The 23,850-nt window shown below is 40.7% G+C and overlaps 2 protein-coding genes across 3 annotated transcripts; both read left to right on the forward strand.

Moving 5' to 3' along the window:
- The first annotated feature begins 6,676 nt into the window (after positions 1-6,676).
- On the forward strand, positions 6,677-15,403 carry LOC104929667 (cyclic AMP-responsive element-binding protein 3-like protein 3-A). Of its 2 annotated transcripts, none has more exons than XM_027284807.1 (10): positions 6,677-6,863; positions 7,147-7,245; positions 7,600-7,873; positions 8,352-8,482; positions 8,792-8,902; positions 9,166-9,272; positions 11,876-11,944; positions 14,149-14,233; positions 14,550-14,643; positions 14,732-15,403. In XM_027284807.1, the coding sequence occupies exons 1-10, from the start codon at positions 6,843-6,845 to the stop codon at positions 14,836-14,838; spliced, it is 1,098 nt and encodes a 365-aa protein (XP_027140608.1). In that variant the 5' UTR covers positions 6,677-6,842; the 3' UTR covers positions 14,839-15,403. The 2 variants fall into 2 exon arrangements, with proteins under 2 accessions (XP_027140608.1, XP_019117678.2); XM_019262133.2 differs by having other exon boundaries at positions 6,678-6,863; positions 8,352-8,473; positions 8,792-8,923.
- A 3,030-nt stretch (positions 15,404-18,433) lies between these two features.
- LOC104929666 (relaxin-3 receptor 1) lies at positions 18,434-21,965 on the forward strand. Its single transcript, XM_010744247.3, has 3 exons — positions 18,434-19,558; positions 19,758-20,201; positions 20,288-21,965. The coding sequence occupies exons 1-3, from the start codon at positions 19,352-19,354 to the stop codon at positions 20,897-20,899; spliced, it is 1,263 nt and encodes a 420-aa protein (XP_010742549.1). The 5' UTR covers positions 18,434-19,351; the 3' UTR covers positions 20,900-21,965.
- The last annotated feature ends 1,885 nt before the right edge of the window (positions 21,966-23,850 follow it).

Genomic DNA, 23,850 nt, shown 5'->3' on the forward strand with positions numbered 1-23,850 from the left:
CAGCTTTTTTAGGTCAGGCTCAGCACCAGTTTCATCATTATGTCAACCTATTTGACTTAAACAGTAAATGTAAATTACATTGCATGTCCTGAAATATGTTGTTATAATTCCTTTGGAGAAGAATACTTGACTGTTAACTGTTAAAATGCAGACAGTTTTAATGCCATGCCTTTTTTTTTTTTGCTTCATGTGTTATGCAAAAATATCTTGGTTGGTGCACAAAACATAGGCTGTACTGTTTCAGGATGTTATAGCATTTTTCTACCAGCTGAGGGCAGAGCAGGACCAAACAACTCTGAGTGGCTGAGAGAAACTGAAATGTGACATTAAAATGAGAAAGGAAAGAGAAAAAGCTGAGTAAAAAAAGGTTTGATATCTCTGCTTTTGTGTACACACATGTGCACATACGTGTATGTGAAAGATAATTGGCTGTTTTCTTTGCACATTACCCCAGTGGACTCTGACCACTGGAAAATACATCCTCCATGATGTATTACAGCAGGCACATAATGGGCCCTCATGAGAGCAGATGTGTACCTGACATGATACTGTAGAAGAAGAATGTCTTTCTACAACAATAGACAATATCCTGTGAAACCTAGGGGATAAACTTCCTTACTTCACTGGATTTATGGATTAAATCTTTCAAGAAATGTTACTGTCAACAGTTACTGTTTGGAATATTGTCCAGATGCTTCAGTTATTTTTCACACGGCAAGAAAATGTTAAAAGTGAGATAAAACGGCGAAGCAAGCTTCGCTGGAGGGAGATATATGCTAGCAAGATGTATTTTTTATAACTTGGCAACCACAAATATGAAATTAACACTCAGTACTCTATAAAGCATCAACTATTTTTTTTAACTCCCTGTATGATAAACAACCTTGTATAAAGTATAGGTCTTATTAGAAAGTGGTACTGTCTCCAAATCCCAGGTAAAACACACAAACTAAATTAAAATTTACACCCACCTTTAGAAACACGGGGAAAGCAAGATATTAAAGTTTCTAGTGAGAGCCACAAGTCAATAATTTCTATGGTCATTTCAACTGACGCCGTTAGATTTCACTTCATTGCAGTAGCACAGTGCACTGTCACGTTTCCACCACTGGTGTTGACCTACTAAAACAGTGATGCAGTCTGTTTCCAGGTGTCTGCAGTCACTCAAAGAGATGAGCACTGATTACTTCACATCAAAAAATAGGGCCTCTTTTATGGCATAACGAATTTCCTATATTTTTTTGTGCAGCTGGTGTCTCCTTGAAGTAGGATGTTGACTGTCATGCTGACGCTTCAAGTGAAACAAGCTTCTGTAAGCATGAAAAGAGGAAAAATCTGCTCCCTTTTCTCATCACAAAAACTTTTAGAAATTTAATAGAGAAGACTTTTTAAAAAAATGCTAATATATATGTATATATATGGACATAATTTAAACGTTGGTTCTTATACTATGACATATTTGTAAATAATACATTTGGTACATTCTGCACTTCTTCCCTGGGGAACACTGCAGAAGCTGACCTGAATCTAAACTCCCACTGAGTAACAGGGTCATTACAAGCCAAGCCCTTTAAGGAAATGTAAGTGCTAACCAAAAACCTGAGTGAATCCCCAGTTGTATTTTTACATTCAGCCCAAGTCCTGCAGTCAAGAAACCACTTAGGTGAGGTTTCAGAGAGAAGCTTTCTGTACAGGGAGGTCGTTATCTTGTGTTTATGATGCGAAAGAATGACTGGAAATGAAAACAGTTGTTGAGCTGCCACCGTATTTCCTATAGCTGAGTTAAAGGTTTTGCCGATTAAAAAATGAGCAACCATTACACTTATTTGTGGGAATTTCTCACAAGCTGCAGGTATTGAATCATTTTGTGCACATAAAGGTTGCCATTGAGCTTCAGATAAGAGCCATCCATGCATGTCACAGCTGGTGGAGTGATAAGACAGCATGCTTAGAGTACGCTCTTTGCTCCTTATCTGTCCTATGAATCTGAAAAACAGGTATCTGACTTCACCTCGGTAGCTGTAACCTTTCGTTATGCACCAGGTCTCTTTTCACTGCTCAACCTAGTGTTTTCGCCAAGAGCCTTTTCAGTTTCATATACGTATATGTGCAGGTCTACTAAATTCACTGAAGGAGAATTGAACAGCTTGGCTGTGATTTCATGGTACATTTCATGCTATTTGGTGAATCACTTCCAGGGGTGTTGAATATATATATACATACATACACACACACACACACATATATATATATATATATATACATATATATAATGAGAGGATGTAACTCTTCTTGACCCACAGTCACAGCATAATATCATATGCAATGACAGTAATTATCTGTACTTAGCTGCAACCTATTTGTGGTATCCACAGAAGTGCTTAAAATGTCCTCAATATTATATCTGTGTGTACTTTGAAACTCTCTAATCTGAAGATAGAACATCAATAAAGATAGCAATGCAATAAGGCTCATTACAGTACTGATAATACTGGGCTCACAGCCACAGTATTATGCCAGTTGATTTTAATGGAATAAATATGCCTAAGACGAACGTGCTTGATATACTGAGGGACAGTGATCAGGTAGGGTTCGCACAGGAGCCACACCTATGAATTATTTTTCCTTCATAAAAAAGCAATGAGTTCATCAGGTCCAATACTTCATGAATCAGTGAAAACATAACTCACTCCTCAAGGATTAATAACCTTGAACCTTTTCCTGACATACTATAACCTGATCTATGAGGGGAAATGTGATTTCTTGAATTGTCTTTTTATTCTGTAAAGAGACTTTGAAAAGCCCATAAGCTGTAAAATTAGTGTCTGCCTCCACAAAGTGGTGAAATCAGACCCTTCAGAGCTGCTTCAGAGGGTTTGATTTATCCACATCTTGTGTCATGCCTCACACATAATCAAAAAAATATGAGAAACAAATGGGTCCGTCTTCATACTTACAAAGAATACGGCTCTCCAAGGTCTCAGCTGCACACTGTATAATGTCTAACTCTGAATCTAACCGGGGACATTTGTCACCTTTTCTTTCTTCGCACACATTCATGTCCATCCCCACTGTTAAACTTTTGAACAGTTTAGTAAAGGCAACAATATCCCAGAGAAAAGAAGAAAAAAAAAATCAAAAGAAAATATATCACATCTCTGTCTACTTTGAACTATCTGACAAAGGTAAAAAATGTCAAAAAAAATCATCTGAAGAGAAAAGAAAATGACTTTCAATTATTTGAGCTACCAGATTCACATATGAGGCTGAGTCTCTTTCCTCAGAGGTGTAACAACACTTTGAAGTTGAGGCAGCGATGGAAGGATTGTGTTGATATTCATTCTAGAAACCTGAAGACAGACTGTTGATTCTATGTTTTCTTTACTGAAGAGAAGTATAATAGCTCTACCACTGAAGAAGAATCTCTTCCCCACTGTGATAATAGTTAGATAGTGTTTGCAAGTGTGTATGTTCCTCTTGTGTAACTGCAGGACATATTACATAATTCCTTTGCTTTATGGTGTGTATGCTAAGAAATACAACGAAACAGATGCTCATAATTATGGCAATAAAGATAACAAACAGTGAGGCACGGTGAAGCCATTCTGCTAGAAAAAAAAAAGTATGTTATTGTTCAACTTCAGTAATAGATAAAAACTGCATGGCAGAAAGTGTCTTATTGATAGACTCAAAGAAACTCTTTTTCTTTTTTGCCCATTCAAGTCCATTTTGACCAATTTAAAGAAAATCAATAGAGAGTAAGTTTTGTTGTTGCTGTTTGGTAGACTCACTAAGAAGTGAAAGGGCAGCTCTTCACAACTTTTGCTTGTGTACTTTTATACCAATACAGTACGTGCAACCCCATACTGGTGCATTCAACCAGTTGAACTACAAAGCTGTATTTTATTATGAAGAGTTCTGAAGAGATAACAATAACCAGTATCTCAGTAGGAAGACAGCAAAGAATAGAGAGAAGTCAGATGAGTAAGACCGAGCAGTGCTAGAAGTGAGGTTGTACTTACTGTAGGCACAGCATTTCTTATGCTAAACGCTAATATCAGTATCCTAACACTGTTGATTTTAAGCTGGTATGTTGACCGTGTACAGCATAAGTATACTAACAATTGCTAATTAGATACATATAGATAGATAGATACATATACATAGAGATATGTATTTTTCTTTTTCAACCATATAGTCTTCATATGTGGTGTCCCTGGCCGTGTCCGTCTTGGTAATCCTACCTCCATCAGCACTAAAGACAGTATACATATGAATATTGTATGTTAGACATGATCCACAGGTTTCTGAAGAACTGTACGTGAAGCACAGAGTGTGGTGGTCACCGCCATCATGGCAGTCCTGCCGCATCCTGGCTAATCTAAAAATCATGGCAAAATCAAGGATTGACGGTTGACGTGAGGCGGGCTGAATGACCCCCTGTGTGCCCAAACAAACGGCCTGTAATCAGAAAAAGGCAGCCACACTGTTAATTATCATTACTATCTATCTGTACCTGGTTGAATAGCAGCAGGTTCTTCACCGTGAGAGTCTGAGTGGACGACACATGCAATGAGGGGGGAGGTTTGAAGATGCCGAGGGTAGGTTTTGGTTTGTAGTAAGGTAGTACGCAGTACTGCTCTTGGTGGTCACCGGACTCCCAGCCTGCAAATCGAACCAGTAAAACAGCAGGCTAAATATCACTAAATTTCCTTCGAACAAAATACAACATTTTTAGCTTGAGCCTTAATATAATTTGAGTGAGTTATATAAATATTTAGTCTAGTACAGTTGTCATGAACTGGGAAATTAGCTGTAGAGACAAAAACCTTTTTTTGTACCAGGATGCAAACATGTTTATTTCTGCTGTAAAGTTGGACTTTTTAACATGGAGGCTTATATAGGCCGACTTCTTCTGGAGCCAGCCGCAAGTGGCTGTTCAAGGAACTGCAGTTTTTTCTGCACCTGTTTCACCTCACAACCACGGAGGACTTGTCAAAGACCTGGAGCGTGGGTGGAGCTAAGGCGGGTTGAAAGAAGCATGGGTTGCGCAAACAAACCACATGTGACGCCATGTCACCCACCTGTCAATCAAAGTAGCCACACTCTTAATTATGCTTAACTTAAAGCCTTAAAGGGATAGTTCGGGTAAAGTGGGGTTATATGAGGTTCTTATGCACAGTGTGTTGCCCACAGCAGACAATGGTCAGCCTGCCCTGTTGCTGTGGTCAGCACAAAAAACTTGTTTAAGTCCAGATCAATATCCATTTAAGTGTACGCTGTAATGAGTATATTCTCTCTGCTTTACCTGATGTCTGATCTGTAGCTTAATACACTGTGAACGGTTGGGCTGTAGGAGGGAAAGGGCTGTCTGACAACAAGCTAAAGTGGTGAGAACATGTTCACTATAGTGTACACTTAAATGGATATAGATTTTTTCAGGTGGGCCTATTTTAGCCTATGAGGCTAAAGAACGTTTTTCTGCTGACCATGACCAAACCAGGGCTTCAATCAACTACCAAAGCCAAAACTTCTGTCTGCTTCTCCAAACTGGGAGCATGCTGACTGCTGTCTACTGTTGGTAACACACTATGAACTATGAATAAGTGCCTAATACAACCCAACTACCCCTTCAATATAACTTGAACAGGTGATACAGTACATTTGTCATGAATGGGAAAATTAGCTCTAGAAACCAAAGTTGCTTTTTGTATCTGGCTGTAGACCTGCAAACAATCACCTGGAAACAAGAATCTTTATGTTTTGTTACGTCAGAATGAACCTGTAAAATCTACAAAAGACACAATTTACCCAGAATGGACAAACTAAACATTTCTTGCAGGTTTCGCTGCCACCATTATTGATGCTTCACACCAGGAAGGAGTTGATGAGGCGACAGGGTTGCATTCAGCATCTTCACCGCTAGTTGCCACTAAATCCTACACACTGGAGCTTTAATGGAAATTCATCATGAGTGGGGCATGAACATATACATATATACCAGATTTCATAAAAAACAAAAAATCTGTTCAATAGTTGTCAAGACATTTAACTCAAAACCAGAAATGCCAGCCTCATGGTGGAGCTAGAGGAAAAGCCAGGTGACCAGGGAAGTTATTATGACTGATCCTCTGAGGACCATGAATGTCTGTATCATAATTTAATCACAACCCATTTAATTGTGTTGAGATCCATACAAAAGCATGTGGACCAAATAACTCACTGACAGACCAATAATGCTCAACAAGGATGAGTCAAGAACTAAACATGCTTATAATAATCATAATAATCATAAAATATATGTAATTAGTTTGATATTAAACATAACTGAACTGCTGAATGGAAGAAAGAGCGGTGAGGTTTGTATCACTAAAATCAATTCAAATAAACTTGAGCTTTCTACTGACAGTGACAGATGAAGTTAATCGCCTGCCTGTAAAAACCATAAAAAGGAACTCTTTAAATCTATCCTGTCAACAACAAATGAATGTGAAACCACACAGGGAATCAATCCTTACTTATCATGATGACATCAAAGGTCACTGTGGTCTACCTGTGAGCAACTTTGAGTAATTAATCTGTCAGCGACTCTTCCTTTTGTGCCGATTGGCTGTCTTGGCTGCCTTGGGAACACTGGATTGGACGGTGATCAGCTGAGTTTGGGAAATGCAGTTGACTGATATGCCATTTCAACTTTGTCCCTTGCTAAAGACTCAGGCATTCCTACTAGACGTCAAAGCCACATAGAGGAACGTATTGATCTGGTTGTCTGTGTGTGTGTTTGAATTCCTACCGGGTAGTTTCACTGTAATTTCATCAGCTGCTGCTTTAATGTTGGAATTATGACGCTGACTACAGACAAGGTAAGACACATTTGTAATGGGATCACTGGGTGCAACATTGGTTCATGTGCAAGAGAATGAGTCATACAGAGTGTGTTTAAAGAATGATAGCTGTTTTGAAGAAGATTAAAGTGTATTGATTTTTAAGGAGTCTTAGTCAAGGGCAAGTGTGGGATTCAGCAACCTGAGTTCACAGCAGCACAACTGGAGATGTGAAACATATTAGTCATAAGCAGGTTTTTCCTCTGGGAAGCCAAGGAGCACCTTGACTTTTAAAGCCATTGCTCAGAGTAGTTTGTTTCAGGTGCATGGTGGGATGGACCTCGCTGACCTCCTGCTCAGGAACACAGATGAAACCACCCGTTGCCAGAGCAACCTACCGTGGACTATCCCAATTCATGACGTGAGTACAGGGTCATTCGTGTGCAGTTTGCTCCTGAGTAGAGTCACTCTAGTGACATCCTTATCCCAAGAACATATTCAATGAATATCATTAAATATAAAAACGTGACTGCTCCATGTGATCTGTATTCTCAGCAAATGTCATGTGTTATTGAAGCTCAGTCTGAGGAAATAGAGGAGCTCATTTGCAGTTTTCCTGTATGTCTGTAACCGTGACGGACAATGATGAGGCCATGCGAAAATGAGCTAAAGGAATTGAGTGCCCGGTGTGTTTATGTTATTTTCTGCGCCTGTGTGTGGGAATATGATTATGTGATTAGAAGACAAGATTATGTACACATATCCTCCTCCACAGACCCTGAGCCCTGAAGGAAGTACTGCTGATGACTTCCTGGACGCCCTGCTGGGTGGGAGCGACTCCTCCTCAACTACTGCATCCCCCCTGTGGTCACCCTCCACCACAGACAGCGGTATCAACGAAGACCCTCCGACAGATCCCGCAGAGAGTCTTCACCCACCTTCCTGCATGCCTTTTCCATCCTTCGACACACTGCATTTCACACAGCCTCCACCTCTGCAGAATGACGCACCGCCAAATGAAAAAACATCTTATGTTTCCATAGATCTAGGTAAGGCTAGATTCACACTGGCAAGAAATGTCCAGCTACAGAGTGAGCTGTGAAAGAGTTTGTTGTTTTAATAGTGAACACAGACTTTCATTGAGGTAAAAGTAAGGAAAACCAGGGCACTGGGTGGCAAAATGAGGACCTTGGTGTGAGATTTATCCATTTGTGCTTTTTTGTAGCCAAATAATGAGAGCTTTTGACTGAGCCCTGTGACAGTTAGGGGACTTTTCAAAGAGCAGCTCATTTGGTTTTCCCTTTTCGGGGCATTTGTAAAGGATAAAAGGTTGTACAATTGTGATTTATCACGTGAGGAAATTGTCTTTTGAGGGCAGCTTTTGAAAAACGGTCTCTTTTAACATTGCTGATTATCATATATTTTGTAGTGTTTTCTAAAGGAAGGCACGGTGCAGAAGTCACAAAGAACATTTCATGTTTTGTTTTCAGGCATTTTTAAAAATAATTTTCCTGTGTTAATCTCCAGGTTTGGAGTCTGGTGACCTCCAAGAGCAGTTTGGTATTGCGTACTACCTCACTACGAACCAAACCTCCCCTCTGTTGCCTACTCAGACTCTCACGGTGAAGGACCTACTGCTATCCAACCAGGTACAGACAGTAAGGAGGGAAGAAATAAGAGTTTGTCAAACTTTCTAACCAATGTAAGGTATTAAATCAAAAGAATTCATTCTCAGGGTTCTGAATAAATACAATATGAACTAACTGTACGGTCCACTGCTTTTCTATATAATTTATCCTTTTTATGCTGACCTCTACCTCTCTGAGAGCAGAAGAGAAGAGAATAGCCTTTGCACCAATTAAACAGCATTTTATGAATTTTATGAACAGATCCACTCCAGTACCTTCTTTGGGTAAACTGCCCAGTGAGTCAATTTAACTGGAATATTCTGTCCATCTGGTTCACAGGCGCAGCAAATCCACCACCATTCCCTTCAGGAGCTTGTACTTAATGAGGATGAGAAGAAGCTCCTGGCTAAAGAAGGAGTGAACTTATCCAGCAAACTGCCCCTGTCCAAGGTACATGACACACACCTACATGTAGGTAGGGCAGATGTCTTCACACACACACACACACACACACACACACACACACACACACGGTACACACTCATTGCCTCCCCTCTCTCTCTCTGTCAAGTACAAACATGCATCAAAATCGAAATCTGTATCCCCAGTTGCACCCCCGCCCGTCCCCACCAACCCAGTTTTCCCTCGCTTACCCTTTTCTCCTTCATTCTTTCTTGACCCTATCCTCCAATGTGTTTGATCTCCCTGACAAGTTTGAAGAGAGGGTTTTGAAGAAGATCCGACGGAAAATCCGGAACAAGCACTCAGCTCAGGAAAGTCGGAAGAAGAAGAGGGAATACGTTGATAATCTGGAGGGGAGGTAAGATCTCAGCATCCTTACTCAACATGACAATATCTCTGCACACCTTGGCTTTAGAAAATTAAACTTTCATCTTTCATCAAGCACTCTATAATGAGCCTGTTTTGTCATACACTTAATTAACTTCAATAAATTGTTTCATGGTTGGAATAAGAACTTTTCTAAGTGCCCGTATTTCACATCACAGTTTGTTCTCGAGAGCTTCTTCACTTGCTGATAGGTGAGCTCCCCAGGTTCTTAGGAAATTCACAGTTACAAAAGTAGTTTGTTTGGAATAAAAAGACAAAGAGCTGAATTGTGGGAGCTGTCATGGCTGACTAAACAATGAAAGAGCAGACTCTAACAGAGGCTCAAACTTGTTCAAGAGAAAGGGGCTTCACAGAGCTAGACACAAAGCTAATTGATATCTGGGGGATTTAACATCACTTCAACAGTGAGTTAGAACTAGCGTTGCTGAAATGAAAACACAAGGACCCTGCACATTTTTTACTTTTACCACTGATATTGTTCAATATGATTCAGGAATGCTAAGAATGCATGGCTGAAAAAGTGTGGATTAAGGAATTCCTAGCTGCAAAATCCCATTTTCCAATCATAAACAATAACAAACGTATTATGTCAGCCAAGATGATATGATAAGTGTGTCCACATGCACTCATAAATGTGCAAGATATGTTCAAATGTTGGTAACCAAGCTAGCTGCTCTGTGAGCTCTGTTTAGACACAGCGGTGCTTAGATTAGTATTTTCTCCCCTGATTAGCACACTAAACACAAAGTACAGCCAAGATGGGAATGTCATTACTTTTGCAGTTAGGCTAAAAACTATACTTTAAAGACATTTTTTGTGCTTTATTTTTGATAGTGACAGGAATGTGGGGAGAGAGAGAGATGGGGAATGACATGCAGCAAAGGGCCACAGGTCAGATTTAAACCCTGGGCTACTGCTGAGCCTCCGTACATGAGGCGGATGCTCTACCAACTGAGCTAATCAACACCCTGAACTACAGACTCCTTCTAATGTGTGTGCAGCATAAAACAGATCAGGCTATAAATATTACTGTCTACATCACTGAAAACTCCAGAGGGAGGTGCTCTATGCACACAAACACATTATAATTAACCTGATCGTACAGAACAGATGGTGGACTCTGACCTTCTACGTACAAACAAATAGAGGAGGATGATCCAGAAGATGTCTAGCAGAAAAAAAACTTTATTTATGCCGCTGCTTATAAAAGATAAGCAGCTAAGACAGGTGAAGGTTTTCCGGCACAAGCAGAAACAGCACAGCTGATATCTTTCTTTGTCTGCTTTGAGGTCAGTCGGACAAAAAAAACACTGTATAGTGTGACATAAAGGAGCAGGCTAACCTGCTCTATGTTGCAGCTGGTACGGGGTAGGGTTAAGAGGGAGTTGAAGATGCTGTGAAGATGCAGCGTCTCACAATAGAGGCTGAAGCCCAGTTTAGTCTTCCTCCTCCTCCTTCCCCTCCTCATCTTCTCTACCTCCAGGCTGTGCAGAATGAGCCCCACCACACAGCCAGCTCTTGTCGCCAAATTTGTTAATCCTGTGTGCCTCCTCCTCCACGCCGGCTTTTATACCTCATCACACCTCCGCAAACAATGCATTTGTAGAGCTTGTAGTTTGATTCATATATTGACTCTTCAGAAAAGGCCAGCAGTTCCCTTTACATGACTGGGTCAAACCCCTGCAGGCTTATTGGTGCCTGTGATATTTGTAGGATTGCTTGAACTTATTGATGATGTCCTTCAGGTGGTTCTCCTTGCACTGCTGGACTCTAAAACTCCATCACTTATTTATCTCAGAACAGGGGAGACATCTCTTACTGCGTGGAAAAGCCAGGACCGAAATTTAAATCTGAAATTTAGAGAGTAGGATAAAGTTCGAGAAGAGAGTTTGGGGTTCAAAAGTTGTGACCAGTGTGATAATCCATAAACCATGAAACCGTCTTCTACCTGAATCAATAACACCTGAATCAATAAAGACATATTTTAAATCAGAAAACAGTTTGTCTGGTCCTCCCTTCTGTCAAAAATTAATGCAAAATTGATTGTATGCTTTCAGCAGAGCTTTAAAGTCACCAAACCAACCTGTGTGCATATACCCATACTTTTCATAAATCCTTACTTATCGAACTGGACCTTTAAATTAACAGCATGCTATCGATATCTCATTTGAGCTTAAACCGTGTTGCCTCTGGACAACAAAAGTTTCATGATGAGGGAGAGATTATCTTTAGAGAGCAGAGTCAGCATTTGTTGGTAATTAAGTCAGTTACAAGCGGAGTGTATCAACAGGGTATCATTATCAGTCGTGGTTCAGCTTAGTCAGAGGGCCATAATGACGGGTGACTCATACTGACTAAAAGAAACGAGAGAGACAGCAGAGGAAGAAGAAGAGGGGGGGAGGTGGAGACACTGGGTGACAGAATGGGGTGCGAGATAGCACTCGCACAGACGGATATAGGCAAAGAGGGCAATGAAGATGACAGAATACAGCGTCATAACACGGTGTTATTTGATACTCGTGTTCCTAATTCTCTCTATATTCCCCCTCTTTTTCTCTCAATCTCTTCCTGTAGGATGTCTGCATGTAGCGCTAACAACGTCAAGCTGCAGAGAAGGATCCAGCAGCTGGAGGAAACCAACAAGTGAGTCCCCAAATGATCCAGTGAGGGCTGCAGTCTAATGGTTATTTTAATTATTGATTCATCTATTTATGACCTTTAATTGTTTTTTCTGCCAATCACATTTTCCCCACTAAAGGTGACATCTTCATATAGCTTGTCTTGTCTGTTGACTCCCTCTTTTCTAACTCAGCTTCTTACTGGTTTTAATAGACAACACTGCATTTTCCCAATCCTGGCTCCTTGTTCATTTTACAATTGATTTTAAGATTTTACTATTGAAACCGTATAAGCCAGTTCACATCCACAGATCCTCAGGGGAGGCACTTACTAACTGTTGAAGTCGAGCCTTAAATGTAAACATTTTGGAACAACCCCGCAGAATCAATGACTTCCTTTAAATCACTTTTTGAAATCAGTTTTTGTCTTTTAGGCTTTTGTGTGATGTCTTTGTAAACTCTTTTAAAGGTGCTATATAATAAGTTGACTGTTGTTGTTTAACAATGACTTAAATGATTAATGATGTCAATCGACTAATCAACAGATCGATCAATGGCTTGACCATTTGCTAAGCCCTCCCTCAGTTACCAATGCTACATCAATCAAACTTTCCGTTCTTGCAGTTTACAATGAACAGTAGCTGAGTTACGTCTTGAATGAAATTGTTTTTTCAGTTCAAAAGTAGCAGGTTTAGCTGAAGTCCACTGATTTTCTGTCTGAAATGGGCTCAAATTTGACAGATTGGCTCTGTTATCAGCATGAGCTTTTTTCAGCTCCGTCTCTTGGCCAAAGTGAAGTCCTTTCTCAGTCGGCAGGATCTCGAGAGCGCAATCCATGCTTTCATCAGTTCCAGACTGGGCTACTGCAATGCCCTTTACGTTGGCCTCAGTCAGTCCTCAATTTCTCGTCTCCAACTTGTGCAGAACGCTGCTGCCTGATTTTTAACAAGCACGTCCAGACGCAAACACATTACCCCTGTGTTGTCGTCACTCCACTGGCTTTCAGTTCATTTTAGAATTGATTTTAAAATTCTGTTGTTTGTTTTTTTTAATGCCATTAATGGCTTGCCCCCTCTTACTTGTCAGAGATTTTGCAATTGTGGCAGAGCCCTGTGCTCTTCGGGTCAGCTTCTGTTAGAGGTCCCTAGGTTGAGATTTAAACAGTGGGGGGGTCGTTCTTTTGTTGTCACTACTCCCAGACTGTGGAACAACCTGCCCCCTGACATTCACACCACTACTGATCTCAGCCTTTTTAAATCAAAACTTAAGACCCACTTTTTTAGACTGGCGTTTCAATTCTGACTAGAGCAGTACTGTTTCTAAGGTGTACTATTCTGTCTGCTCCTTTCTATGTATTTCTGGAAGGCTTTTATTACCCTGCAGCACTGCAGCACTACAGCACATTTAATTGTATTTATTTGTTATGCATGTGTTATGTGTTGCTTTATGGCTTTGTTGTAAAGCACTTTGGGTACCGTCCAGCTATTGTAAAGGGCTATACAAATAAACTTGATTTGATTTGATTCGATTTGACAAAAGCAGCAGCATCTCTTTCAGTCTCTACAGTTACTGTTAGGGGCTCAACTATAGGCATAATCTCAAAGACAGGAAATAAATCAGAAAAAATAATCAATTTTAAAGTGGTTCTTTGAATATTTTAATGTCCCAGTTCATCTTTTTATTTGCCATTTCATTTCACAGTCTCGGATTTGTTCACGTGTGGCAACATTTTTTCATGTTCTCTTTTTTGTGCCCTTGTTGTGTGTTGTCTGTCAGAGTTTTATTGATCTTGAATATTGATGTTGTCCCCGAGACCCGTACCTCACGGGTATTTTGACAACCTGGTTAAGAAAAATCTACTTGTTTAAAATGAGGACTGAGACGCCTCGGTGTAAAATTACCCCCGAATACAAAGCCCATCCAATTTTAAAATCTCACACAGTGTTCTCTGACTTTGCTTCCTCTTCATCCTGCCATCTCATTATACTGCTTTCTCCCTGATGCTGGCAGAGTGATATGGTGGCTTGAAATAAAACGTGGGAAGATGGTTTTGCGTACTTACACTTCCCTTGCTGCATGCTGCTTCTTCTTTTTTGTTGTCTTTTAGTTGCCAGTGATCACAGACGCTAAAAAAAAATGATGCCTATGTTTCAAGGAATTGGTGGCCCCTTATGTGAGAGACTATTTTACACAGTCTCTTTCATCTTCCTGCCTCTATTTGTATTGCAGCGCTCTGTTGGAGCAACTAAGCCGACTACAGGCTCTCCTTCCTAACAGCCCCAGCAAAACAACAAACAGAGGGACCTGTATCCTGGTGAGACATATAACACATTACATGAACTGAGACCATTGAGAGTCTGCTCTGACAGCATAATCTGCAGCAACTAAATGATAGATGTAGGTCAGCGCTTGAGCACATCATTAAAAAAAGCACTGCCTGTGCTCCACCACGGCTCTGTTTACCTTTAAGATTTTAATCGAGTCAAATGTTAGGATAGCACCTGTGCTCATCTTTTGTGCCAATTTTTATGTAGGTTATGGCTAATAACTGCCTTTCTTCTTTTCTCCGTGTTTTCTGTCATCTCTGTTCTGTCCTCTTTTTGTCCTGCTTGTCCTGTATTTATGTCCAGGTTTTGCTCCTTTCCTTCTCTTTGCTCATTTCCTCGAATCTTCAGCCAGAGCCTTACAGCCAACTCAGCAGGGGAGAGTACACACAGACTCAAGGTCTGCAGACGCACGCACACTTACACTTGTTTCTCCCTCAGGTCCGCACACACATGCACTCATCCCTCTCTACCATGTCTTCACACAGTGCCATCCCGTTCCCTGCAGATGATGGATGAAGTGCAAGACGTTTCTCCTCTTCCTCTCATCTCCAGGGGATTTGAGGACCTGTGCATCTTGAGGGAGAAGCTCTGACCCTGGACAGATCTGCCCACATTAAACTTCCCATTAATTCACCACCAGGATGACAGGCATTGAGACAATCACTGATCTCCCGTGGGGTCCCCAAGAGGAAAGATGTAGTGAAGGAGAGCGGGCTTGCTTGCAAGTGCAGCATCCAAATGAGCAGTTTGATTGGTTTTCAGCAACTGTTTCTATCTGCAGAGACTGAGCGAGGTGTTATGATGCGTTTGCCATCCAGTCCAACACACAAATATCTAGTTAAAAGATTTCACTTACTCAGATGGAGGTCAGTGAGGAGGTCATCCAAACAGACATCTCATCTTTTTTCTTTTTTCTTTGCTTTGTAAAACAGAGCCTCAGAGACTTGGTGATGTGTTTTATTGCTGGAAGATGTAGGCAGGTATAATCTGTAAAATGACACAAATGTATAGTCGCTGCTGTATTTTATTATTTACTCCTAATGTATGTGTGGAAAAACTTTATCAACAATGATCTGAGTTGAATTTTGTAACAGTTGAGTGCAATACTGAAGCGCAAGATAATTAAAAAGTGAACTCCAGTGGATTTTGGAAACACCTGAAGGGTTTTGTTTATTTCTGTAATGCCATGTGTCCAATTTGGAAAAGATTTGCATCGCAAAAATAATGAGGAAATATTTGAACTTACTTTATAAGCAAAAGTTGCTGGATGCCTTCTTGCATAAATACTCAGACATAAATAAGCTTCACTTTCATGCCAGCTGTTATATGGGAACGTGGCCTTTAGATTAAAAAAGAATAAGGGGTATAATATCTCAGCAAAAGTCTTTATTATTTATATAAAAGTTGTTATTGTTTTTGTGGAACTCTAATTAATGGCTGGTCATGTATCCATGTGGAGTACTTTCTTTCAAGTGGGGTCAAGAAATGCATCTACTGTCATTTAATTTCAAACATTTCAGGGATAATTATTGAAACAACCTTCTGTTACAGGGAATCCATCTATTAAACATCTAACTGGTAATCTTTGTCTCTGTTTCACTGCTCACATGATATTTTATCCAGAATAATAAGATCCACTAATCGCTGATCTGATGTCAGGATCTCAGCCGTAAATCCACAACAATAAGTTTGTAACTCTGTCCATATTTACCAACACACACGCAGAATCTGGAGTGTGCCATATTTTATTAGCTCAATGCAATCCCAGCAAAAGATTGAGGGCAACATCAGGCTCACGTGAGGATTTATTTTTGAAACCTCTGCTCGCTGCAATAAGCTGAACTCAACTGAGGACAGTCCTAAAGATGTGTGTTACATACTGCAGTTTGACTGGAATACAGTCTGCAGACAGTGTTATAGTTTGGTGTGCATGCCAATGTTAATGCTAATTAGCAATAAATACAAAAAAATACAGGCAAGGTTGATCATTAGTTTTGCAGGTATTTAAGCAGAAACCAAACTTGGTTATTAGTTTCTCCACTCTCCACTAGGGTACTAGCACTGAAACATAATGTATGAAGATGAAACAATATGAGTTAAATGAATAACTAAAATATTACATTCTGTCATGGCATGATTCTGTTTAATAAACTGAAAAGTTTGGTCAGAAATGTTTCAGGTGGGTAAACTTAAGCTCATGAGTCCAGTATTTCTGCGACTCTATTTGCAGGATAGGTGTCATTTACCAATCCTCTCTGAGAGCTGTTTGTTCAAGTTGTTACAGAGAAAGTGGACCAAACCTTACAATTTAAAAACCAAATGATTTCAGCAAACCAAAGCCTCGAAAGCCACAGAGGTAGAAAATGAATTATTAATCAGACTGCTTTAAGCAATGTGTTGTGGTTATACATGTAGGTATAAACCCTGAATATCAGAATATCAATCAGGTGAGAGATGAGCAGATGGGGTGGTACCTGAAGGGAGAAACAGATCGCAGGAGGAAAAAAAAAAATCATTAATTCAGATATTCTTGCAAGCTGAGTTGTCCCATTTGTGGTTTCATGAACTTTTGGTCAAAATCTTTTTAAATTTTGCAATCAGGAGCCGAAGCACTTACACATTCTCCTTGCCTTCTTCTGCCTTAATGAAAAGAAAAACAGTGAGACACATATCTTTATACAAATGATTATTATACCTTTTCAATGGTGCCCTTGGGTGGATGTAATGGTCAAGGTTTTACTAACAAGAGAGAGAATATATAATCGTTTTTTTAATTTCCCTTTTCTGAATGAAGTTCTTTCTTAATATTTTGTTTGCGCACACCTGAATTACTAATAAGAACATTGCTTGTGAAGAGCTTTACTTCACCTCTGCTATATTGCATGCATTACAGACAGACCCTTCAAGATGTGAATTCCAATCACTTTGTCGGCAGGCTGCTGTGACATCATCAATGTCAATATCTCCTCAGTGATCACTTTTGTTTTCTAAGTGCTGCGAAAAAAACAAAGACACACGTATGAAAAATGAAATTAGACATGCTCAAGTGTCTTGGAAAGCTTTGACAGAATGCAAATGAGCGGCTTCACAGAGAACTTCAGGGTCAGCCTGCAGCCGTATCTGCATCTCCATCCATCTCAATATTGGTTAAACATTAAAGGGGGGAAAGGAAACTGTCAACAAATTACTGTTGCTTTCATTTGAAGTTGTTCCTCACTGCTTATGAAAGCAGACAAAGAAAGATGACAATGATGTGCCTCGACCGGACTTTAAATCAGAGAAGAGGGTCACTTATAATGTCACTTGAAATAAATTGGTGAGGTGTTGCAGTTTACTGATAAGACAAGATGCCAGGCTGTCTACGGTTGGACAAATTCAGCAAACCATAAATGAAAGTGAAAGATTTGTGCAAATTGTTTGATAGGTCAGACGTGTCCAAGCAAGTCCAGTCCAGACTGTTGAAACAGCTTTAGAAAATTACTTTGACTGAATTTTCCCTTTTCTAACCTGCACCTCCCACCTTATTTTCTCTCTAATGTACACGGTGTCCATATTGATGCATTGTGTGAATACCAACAGTGACCTATAAGAAATGCAAATCAAAAACAACACACTCATCTCTCTCTCTCTCGCTCTCTCTGGCTCCTTCACAAAGAGTGAAAGCTGTTTGAAATCTAATTTATCATTCCTCTGATGTGCATCATTTCAGATGCATGTGAACAAACCCTTGTAGGCTAAGGAAACCTTTCTGAAAATACCATCATGTATAATTTACCCTCATATCACACGCAGGAATATTAAAGGTGATATTTGGACCTGACATCAGAGCCTGTGATTAGCTGGCTCCATCAAAGAGAAAAATAAATACAACAATCATTTTTTTCAAAAAGGCTTGTAGCAAACAAATCCTGTATTAGTTGGTTTTAAATGAACTAAGGGAGAAATACATGTTTACTGAGGCCCAACAATCCATTCACCAAAGACACTTCCTACCATACAACATAATAAGCACAAAATCTCAGTATGTTTAAGCATGTCTTAAAGTCGGCACTGTTAGATTAGTCTAAATCAGGTGTAAATAATTAACCAATGTTTAAAATCTATTTCCAGGGACTTGTTTATGAACTGTCTGAGTTTTTTTTTTTTATCAACAGACTTCAATGTTTCAATGAAAGATTGATTGAATGTGTTGAAGGAAAAAATCTGGACAAAAATGCTGCTTGGGGTGGGGGTTGTGAATTCCAGGCATAGCAACATCCTTTTAAGATATTTTTCCAGTTCCTACTATTTCTATCTTTTGTGTACAGGTGGGTTTAATAAAGAAAAGAACTGGGATCAAATATCTCACAAGGCCCTTTTTGTCTTTACTTCATCTATTTAAGCTTTTTACAGAAGCACTCTTCCAAGATACCTCTGACATTTCTCACCATGCACAAAGCACAAATTACAGCTTTAATACACATAGACACTGGATTGCAGTGTGAAGCATGTGAGTGACTAGCCTTTCCCTCTTACACATGTTTATGGCAGATAAATAAAACCTTTAAAAAACAGCTGATTGTATCTTTTAATGGAAAATAGGAAGTTGAAAATCAGAACTTTAGTCACTGAAGCTTCATTCATGTCCTTTATCTGCTCGTACTAAGCCTGTAGTGCATGTGCGCTTGGCCCGGCAGCGCGCCATCGAGAGGTGGAGGAGAGTGTGAGCGAGTATAAAAGCCTCCCGTATGAGGATGCTGTCAGCATCACCGAAAGAAGAGGCGGCTGCATTACTACATACTTCAGCATGGACGCTCCTAAGTAAACTGACATGGATTAATCACCTTTTTATTGTTCTTTACATATTTCTTTCCGCTTATAAAAGCAGTAACATGCGAGCAGAGACGCGTTTAAGTTTACAAATACTCGGATGATTTACGCAACTCCGGACCTCCCGCAGAGACTTTGAACAAGACTACACACAGGACGAGGACGATGGGGATTTTTGCATCCAAATCTGCGCACCAGCACTCTGGAAGTTAGCCTAAAAAAAGGAGGTGAAACACTGGGAAGTTGTTTTTTTTTTAAATATAAAGAAAGTCGCCTTTTCTTCACCCTCTGCAGTCATGCAGAGTAACAGCACCTCCTCTGGATCATTAACCGCTTTGAGCGTGTGCGGAGGAGAGGAGGATGAACATGAAATCTTTAAACTTGTCAGCCCCACAGAGGCAGCTTCCAACCTCGCTGCGTTTAATCTTTCATTGAACTGCTGGCTTCACATCCTCTCCAAGGAGTCCTCATTGGATCTGCATGGAGACAGCGCAAATCTGGCAGTAAGGTTTATTTAAGGATTAAAAAAAAAAAAAAAAAAACAAATCCAGATGGATAAAATGAATAAATGTCATTCTCATCAGCATGTGGTGAAATAAAGTGTCTGGAGGTGTTCTCACTTCAGTTTTCCATGTGTGTACTTTTGTGACCATCTGGCAGCTCCAAGATGAAGATTTAAATGTTGTTGCATGTGTTTGACAGGTGCGAGTTCTCATTGCCACGGTGTACCTGGTGGTGTGTGTTCTGGGGCTTGTGGGTAACCTCCTGGCGCTCTTCCTGCTCCACTCCCGCCGCAGAGGCCACCACCACTCTTCCATCGACTGCTTTGTGATGAGCCTGGCGCTGACAGACCTCCAGTTTGTGCTCACCTTGCCCTTCTGGGCTGTGGACACGGTGCTGGACTTTCGTTGGCCCTTTGGCCGGGTCATGTGCAAGATTGTGAGCTCTGTCACCACCCTGAACATGTACGCCAGCGTCTTCTTCCTCACCGCCATGAGTGTGACCCGCTACCGCTCCCTGGTCACCTCTTTGAAGATGGACTGCCCTAGAAACGACACTACTCGTGCCAAATGGGCCAGTTTAGCCATCTGGGTGGTGTCACTTGTGGCTACACTGCCTCATGCTTTCTACTCCACCACAGTCCAGGTTTGTTGAACCGAGACTGAACTACCATCCCTGCTTTCATTTGCTTACAGTACACACTTCTTATGCAGTTGTTGTTGTGTTTACAGGTGTCTGCAGATGACGAGCTGTGCTTAGTGCGGTTCTCTGACTCTGATTCAGACCACTGGGATCCTCAAGTCCTGCTTGGACTCTATCAAACACAGAAAGTCCTCCTGGGATTTGTAGTTCCACTGATTGTCATCTCTGTGTGCTACCTCCTCCTCCTGAGGTTCATCCTGAGCCGGCGGATCGTAGGCAGCATGGTCAGCGCAAATGTCACAGAGAGGTCAGAGTCTGAGAGAGGACGCCACCGCCGACGCTCCAAAGTCACCCGCTCCGTCACCATCGTGGTTCTGTCCTTTTTCATCTGCTGGCTGCCCAACCAGGCTCTGACCCTTTGGGGGGTGCTAATCAAATTTGACTTGGTGCCCTTCAGCAAAGCCTTCTACAACGCCCAGGCCTACGCCTTCCCCCTGACTGTGTGTTTAGCTCATGCAAACAGCTGTCTCAACCCGGTGCTTTACTGCCTGATCCGAAAAGAGTACAGAGCTGGACTGAAGGCGCTTCTGCTGAGAGTGTCTCACTCCGTCCGAAATGTTCTTACTCTGGCTCTGAGAGGGAGAAGAGTGGAGGAAGCACCACCCAGCCTGGTCATGATACACAAAGACATCAATATGTAATTTACTCTGTAAATGGAAAAGTTTGACATTTTGGGAAATGCAGTTATTTGCTTTTTTGCCAAGAGTTTGATGAGAGCACTCTCAAGTTTGGATGTAATATGCTGCAGCCAGGTTAGCTTGGCTCAGCACAACAACTATAAGCAGGGGTAAACAGCTGGTCATGGTTATGTCTAAACATAATTCAATCTGCCTACGATCACATGTAAAGCTCCCAATTAGCAGTTGTAAAAAATAACAAGGGGTTATGTATGGGATAATTTCTTGGATCTGAGTAGTAACTTCCTAGAGTTGGTTGGTTTTAGTACAACAGATCCAGACTAACTCTGTCCATTTCCAATTACAGACTTGAGAGCAGTATTGATATTGATTGCCTCAACTCTTGGCAATTTGGCACATTTCACAAAGTCTCAAATATTTTCTTTAATATTAAAGGAAATGCTCCTTTATGAGTCAACTGTGTGCCGTATTTTCTTTGGTGCCATTTTTTTTTCCCTACCACTTTCATCTGCGACACGGCCATCCCTCAAAATGTATTTCATCTCCTTTGGACACACAAACCCGAACAGCTATGTTTTAGCATGTGAAGAGCCTGATTGCCAAAAATATTCCACTGTGGAAATAATCTCCTGGGTGAATTACAAGTATGTTTAAGAAAATCAGTCAAACCCTTGAATACCCTCTGGGCTGATTGTTTTTTTTCCTCGCACAATCAAGCAAAATACAGTGTGATGTTTAAACAGTCAAAGCTGTAAAGTGATTTTTGTACTCTGTATCTGACAGACTCACACAGGCAATCATCAGGACTGTGTGATTGTTACTCGTTAGGGTTGATGTGTTATTGATGTGTTATTGTTGCTAACTCAGTCAGGAGACTAGAAGTTCCCGGACATCCCTCCTCATATGCAGTAAAACAACCAAGATATCTATCATTAAATGTAGGCAGTGTTTGATGCTAGCATGAAACCATTTTCATGTCTCTCGGTGTCTGCCTTGCTGTACTGCTGTGAATTTGTTTCGTGAATACACGTATGTAATGTGACATTAAATAAACGAGAGGACAAAAGAGTTTGGTGACGTCTCTGAAAAGTTAATCTCATCTGCCGGGCACAGAACGACGAAGACGATGAAAATGAATCAACCGCACAAAAGCTGCTCCACGTTTTTACCCTTTTGCAACCTTTAAAGTTTGAACGTGGATAACCATCTTCAGCTGCGGACAGATAGGCCCAGGGGCTGACATGGAAATACCACACACACACACACATACACACACACACGCACACACGCACACACACACAATCACAGTCCCTCCATTGTGTGCCACTGTGGTAGTAATTACCAATAAAAGAATCACGGATTCATTCAGCGGGCGTCTGTGTGGAAGCTCTGATGCTGCTAAAAAGCCAGCAGGTCATCTTCCTGCTGTGAATAGGAAACAATCAAAAGTGTGATTTCAAAAGTGAGGTTGGTCCAAAGATTCTGGTCAGTCTTTATGCTCAAATAGCTGCCCAACACTTTTCTGTTCACCATGTTATCAAAAGAAGTTTTTCCATTGCTGACATGCTATGGTTTTCGCTGATTTAATCTTTCCCTTAGATGAGCTTGCTTCATAATTCATTATGTTTTCTCATCAAGCTCTGATTGGACAGAGCATCTACAGCACATACACTACACTGTTTTTCTTTCCCAGGATGAGATGAACGTGAATGATTTGAAAGGCGTAGAAATAGGTCAATCACACTATGTCAACACGCCGAGCACGCAGTAAAGTCGTGAGGCATATTTAAATCTCAGCAAGCAGGGCTGTGCAGAAAACATGATTGCAATCACGCACGAAAGAAAAGTTCATTCTTAAAATACAACAGAGTAAGTATTTTTATGTGCAAGTATCCATAGTGTGTACTATAACTGTAAATGTATAGATGCAGCTCTTTGAGAGGACTCAAGAGGGAGTTAAGACATATGTATATCTGTATATACTAAATTGGCTTATAGCGAGCCACAAGCCAATTTTCAGACAGAAGGCTGGTTCACTTGACAAAGTGTTGCCAGTCTATTCTCCACAATATGTTAATGTGGTACAAGATGTAATGAGCAATATCATCTAACTCAAGGGCCACTTACTGGCTCAGTTGGTGCACTCATCTTCATCTCACAGTCTCCAATATGAAGGAGCTAACGGTGACAATGACACTTCCTTAACCCTAATGGTTGAGTCATTTTAACTTTAACATTTCTTTTTGTGCCTTAAAAAACCCTAACCACAGATTTGTCACATCATAAAACAGATGTTTTGTAACAGGCACTGATGAATGACGCCAAAGAGGCAACCGTGGCTGAGAAGTGAAGCAGATTAAGTACCAAAAACTGCAGTTTCTCCAACAGCCACTTGAGGCTGGCTACGGAATGAGTCAATCTCCATTAGCACCCATGTTAAAATGTCCAACTTCAGCAGCACTTCAGCAGAAATAAACATGTTTACAGCCTGGTACAAACACACTGAGCTTCACATTATGCTTTTCAGAAACCTACGGATGATGTCACGAATACGACATCCATATTTATACCGTATTTGATGATGCCATATAGACAAATACATTTTGTCATTTAATTTGGAGGATTTGTTGGGCAGTCAACATGCACTCAAGATCCACTTAGTAGCTATGAAGAGCATCTTATAAGCTTGAACTGGTTGAAAGCCCAATGTTAGGTCATGGCTTTCATCGTAAAGGGTTTTCAACCACATCATCACAAAGACCTGAAATCCTGTGGTCACTCTTTACTCACGCTTGAACTACTAGCTCTTTCCAGTTAGTGCAGTTGTCATAATCAAGTCTGTAAGATGCTGTCGAAACCTCAGCGCCGTCTTCACCATGAAGAGCTTTCGACATGTTTTTAGCCACCACCCTACCTCTGTCGCCTAATCTAAATATGGGCAAATACGTGGATCA

This window comes from Larimichthys crocea, chromosome XII (assembly GCF_000972845.2).
Source record: "Larimichthys crocea isolate SSNF chromosome XII, L_crocea_2.0, whole genome shotgun sequence".
Taxonomy (NCBI): Eukaryota; Metazoa; Chordata; class Actinopteri; family Sciaenidae; genus Larimichthys; species Larimichthys crocea.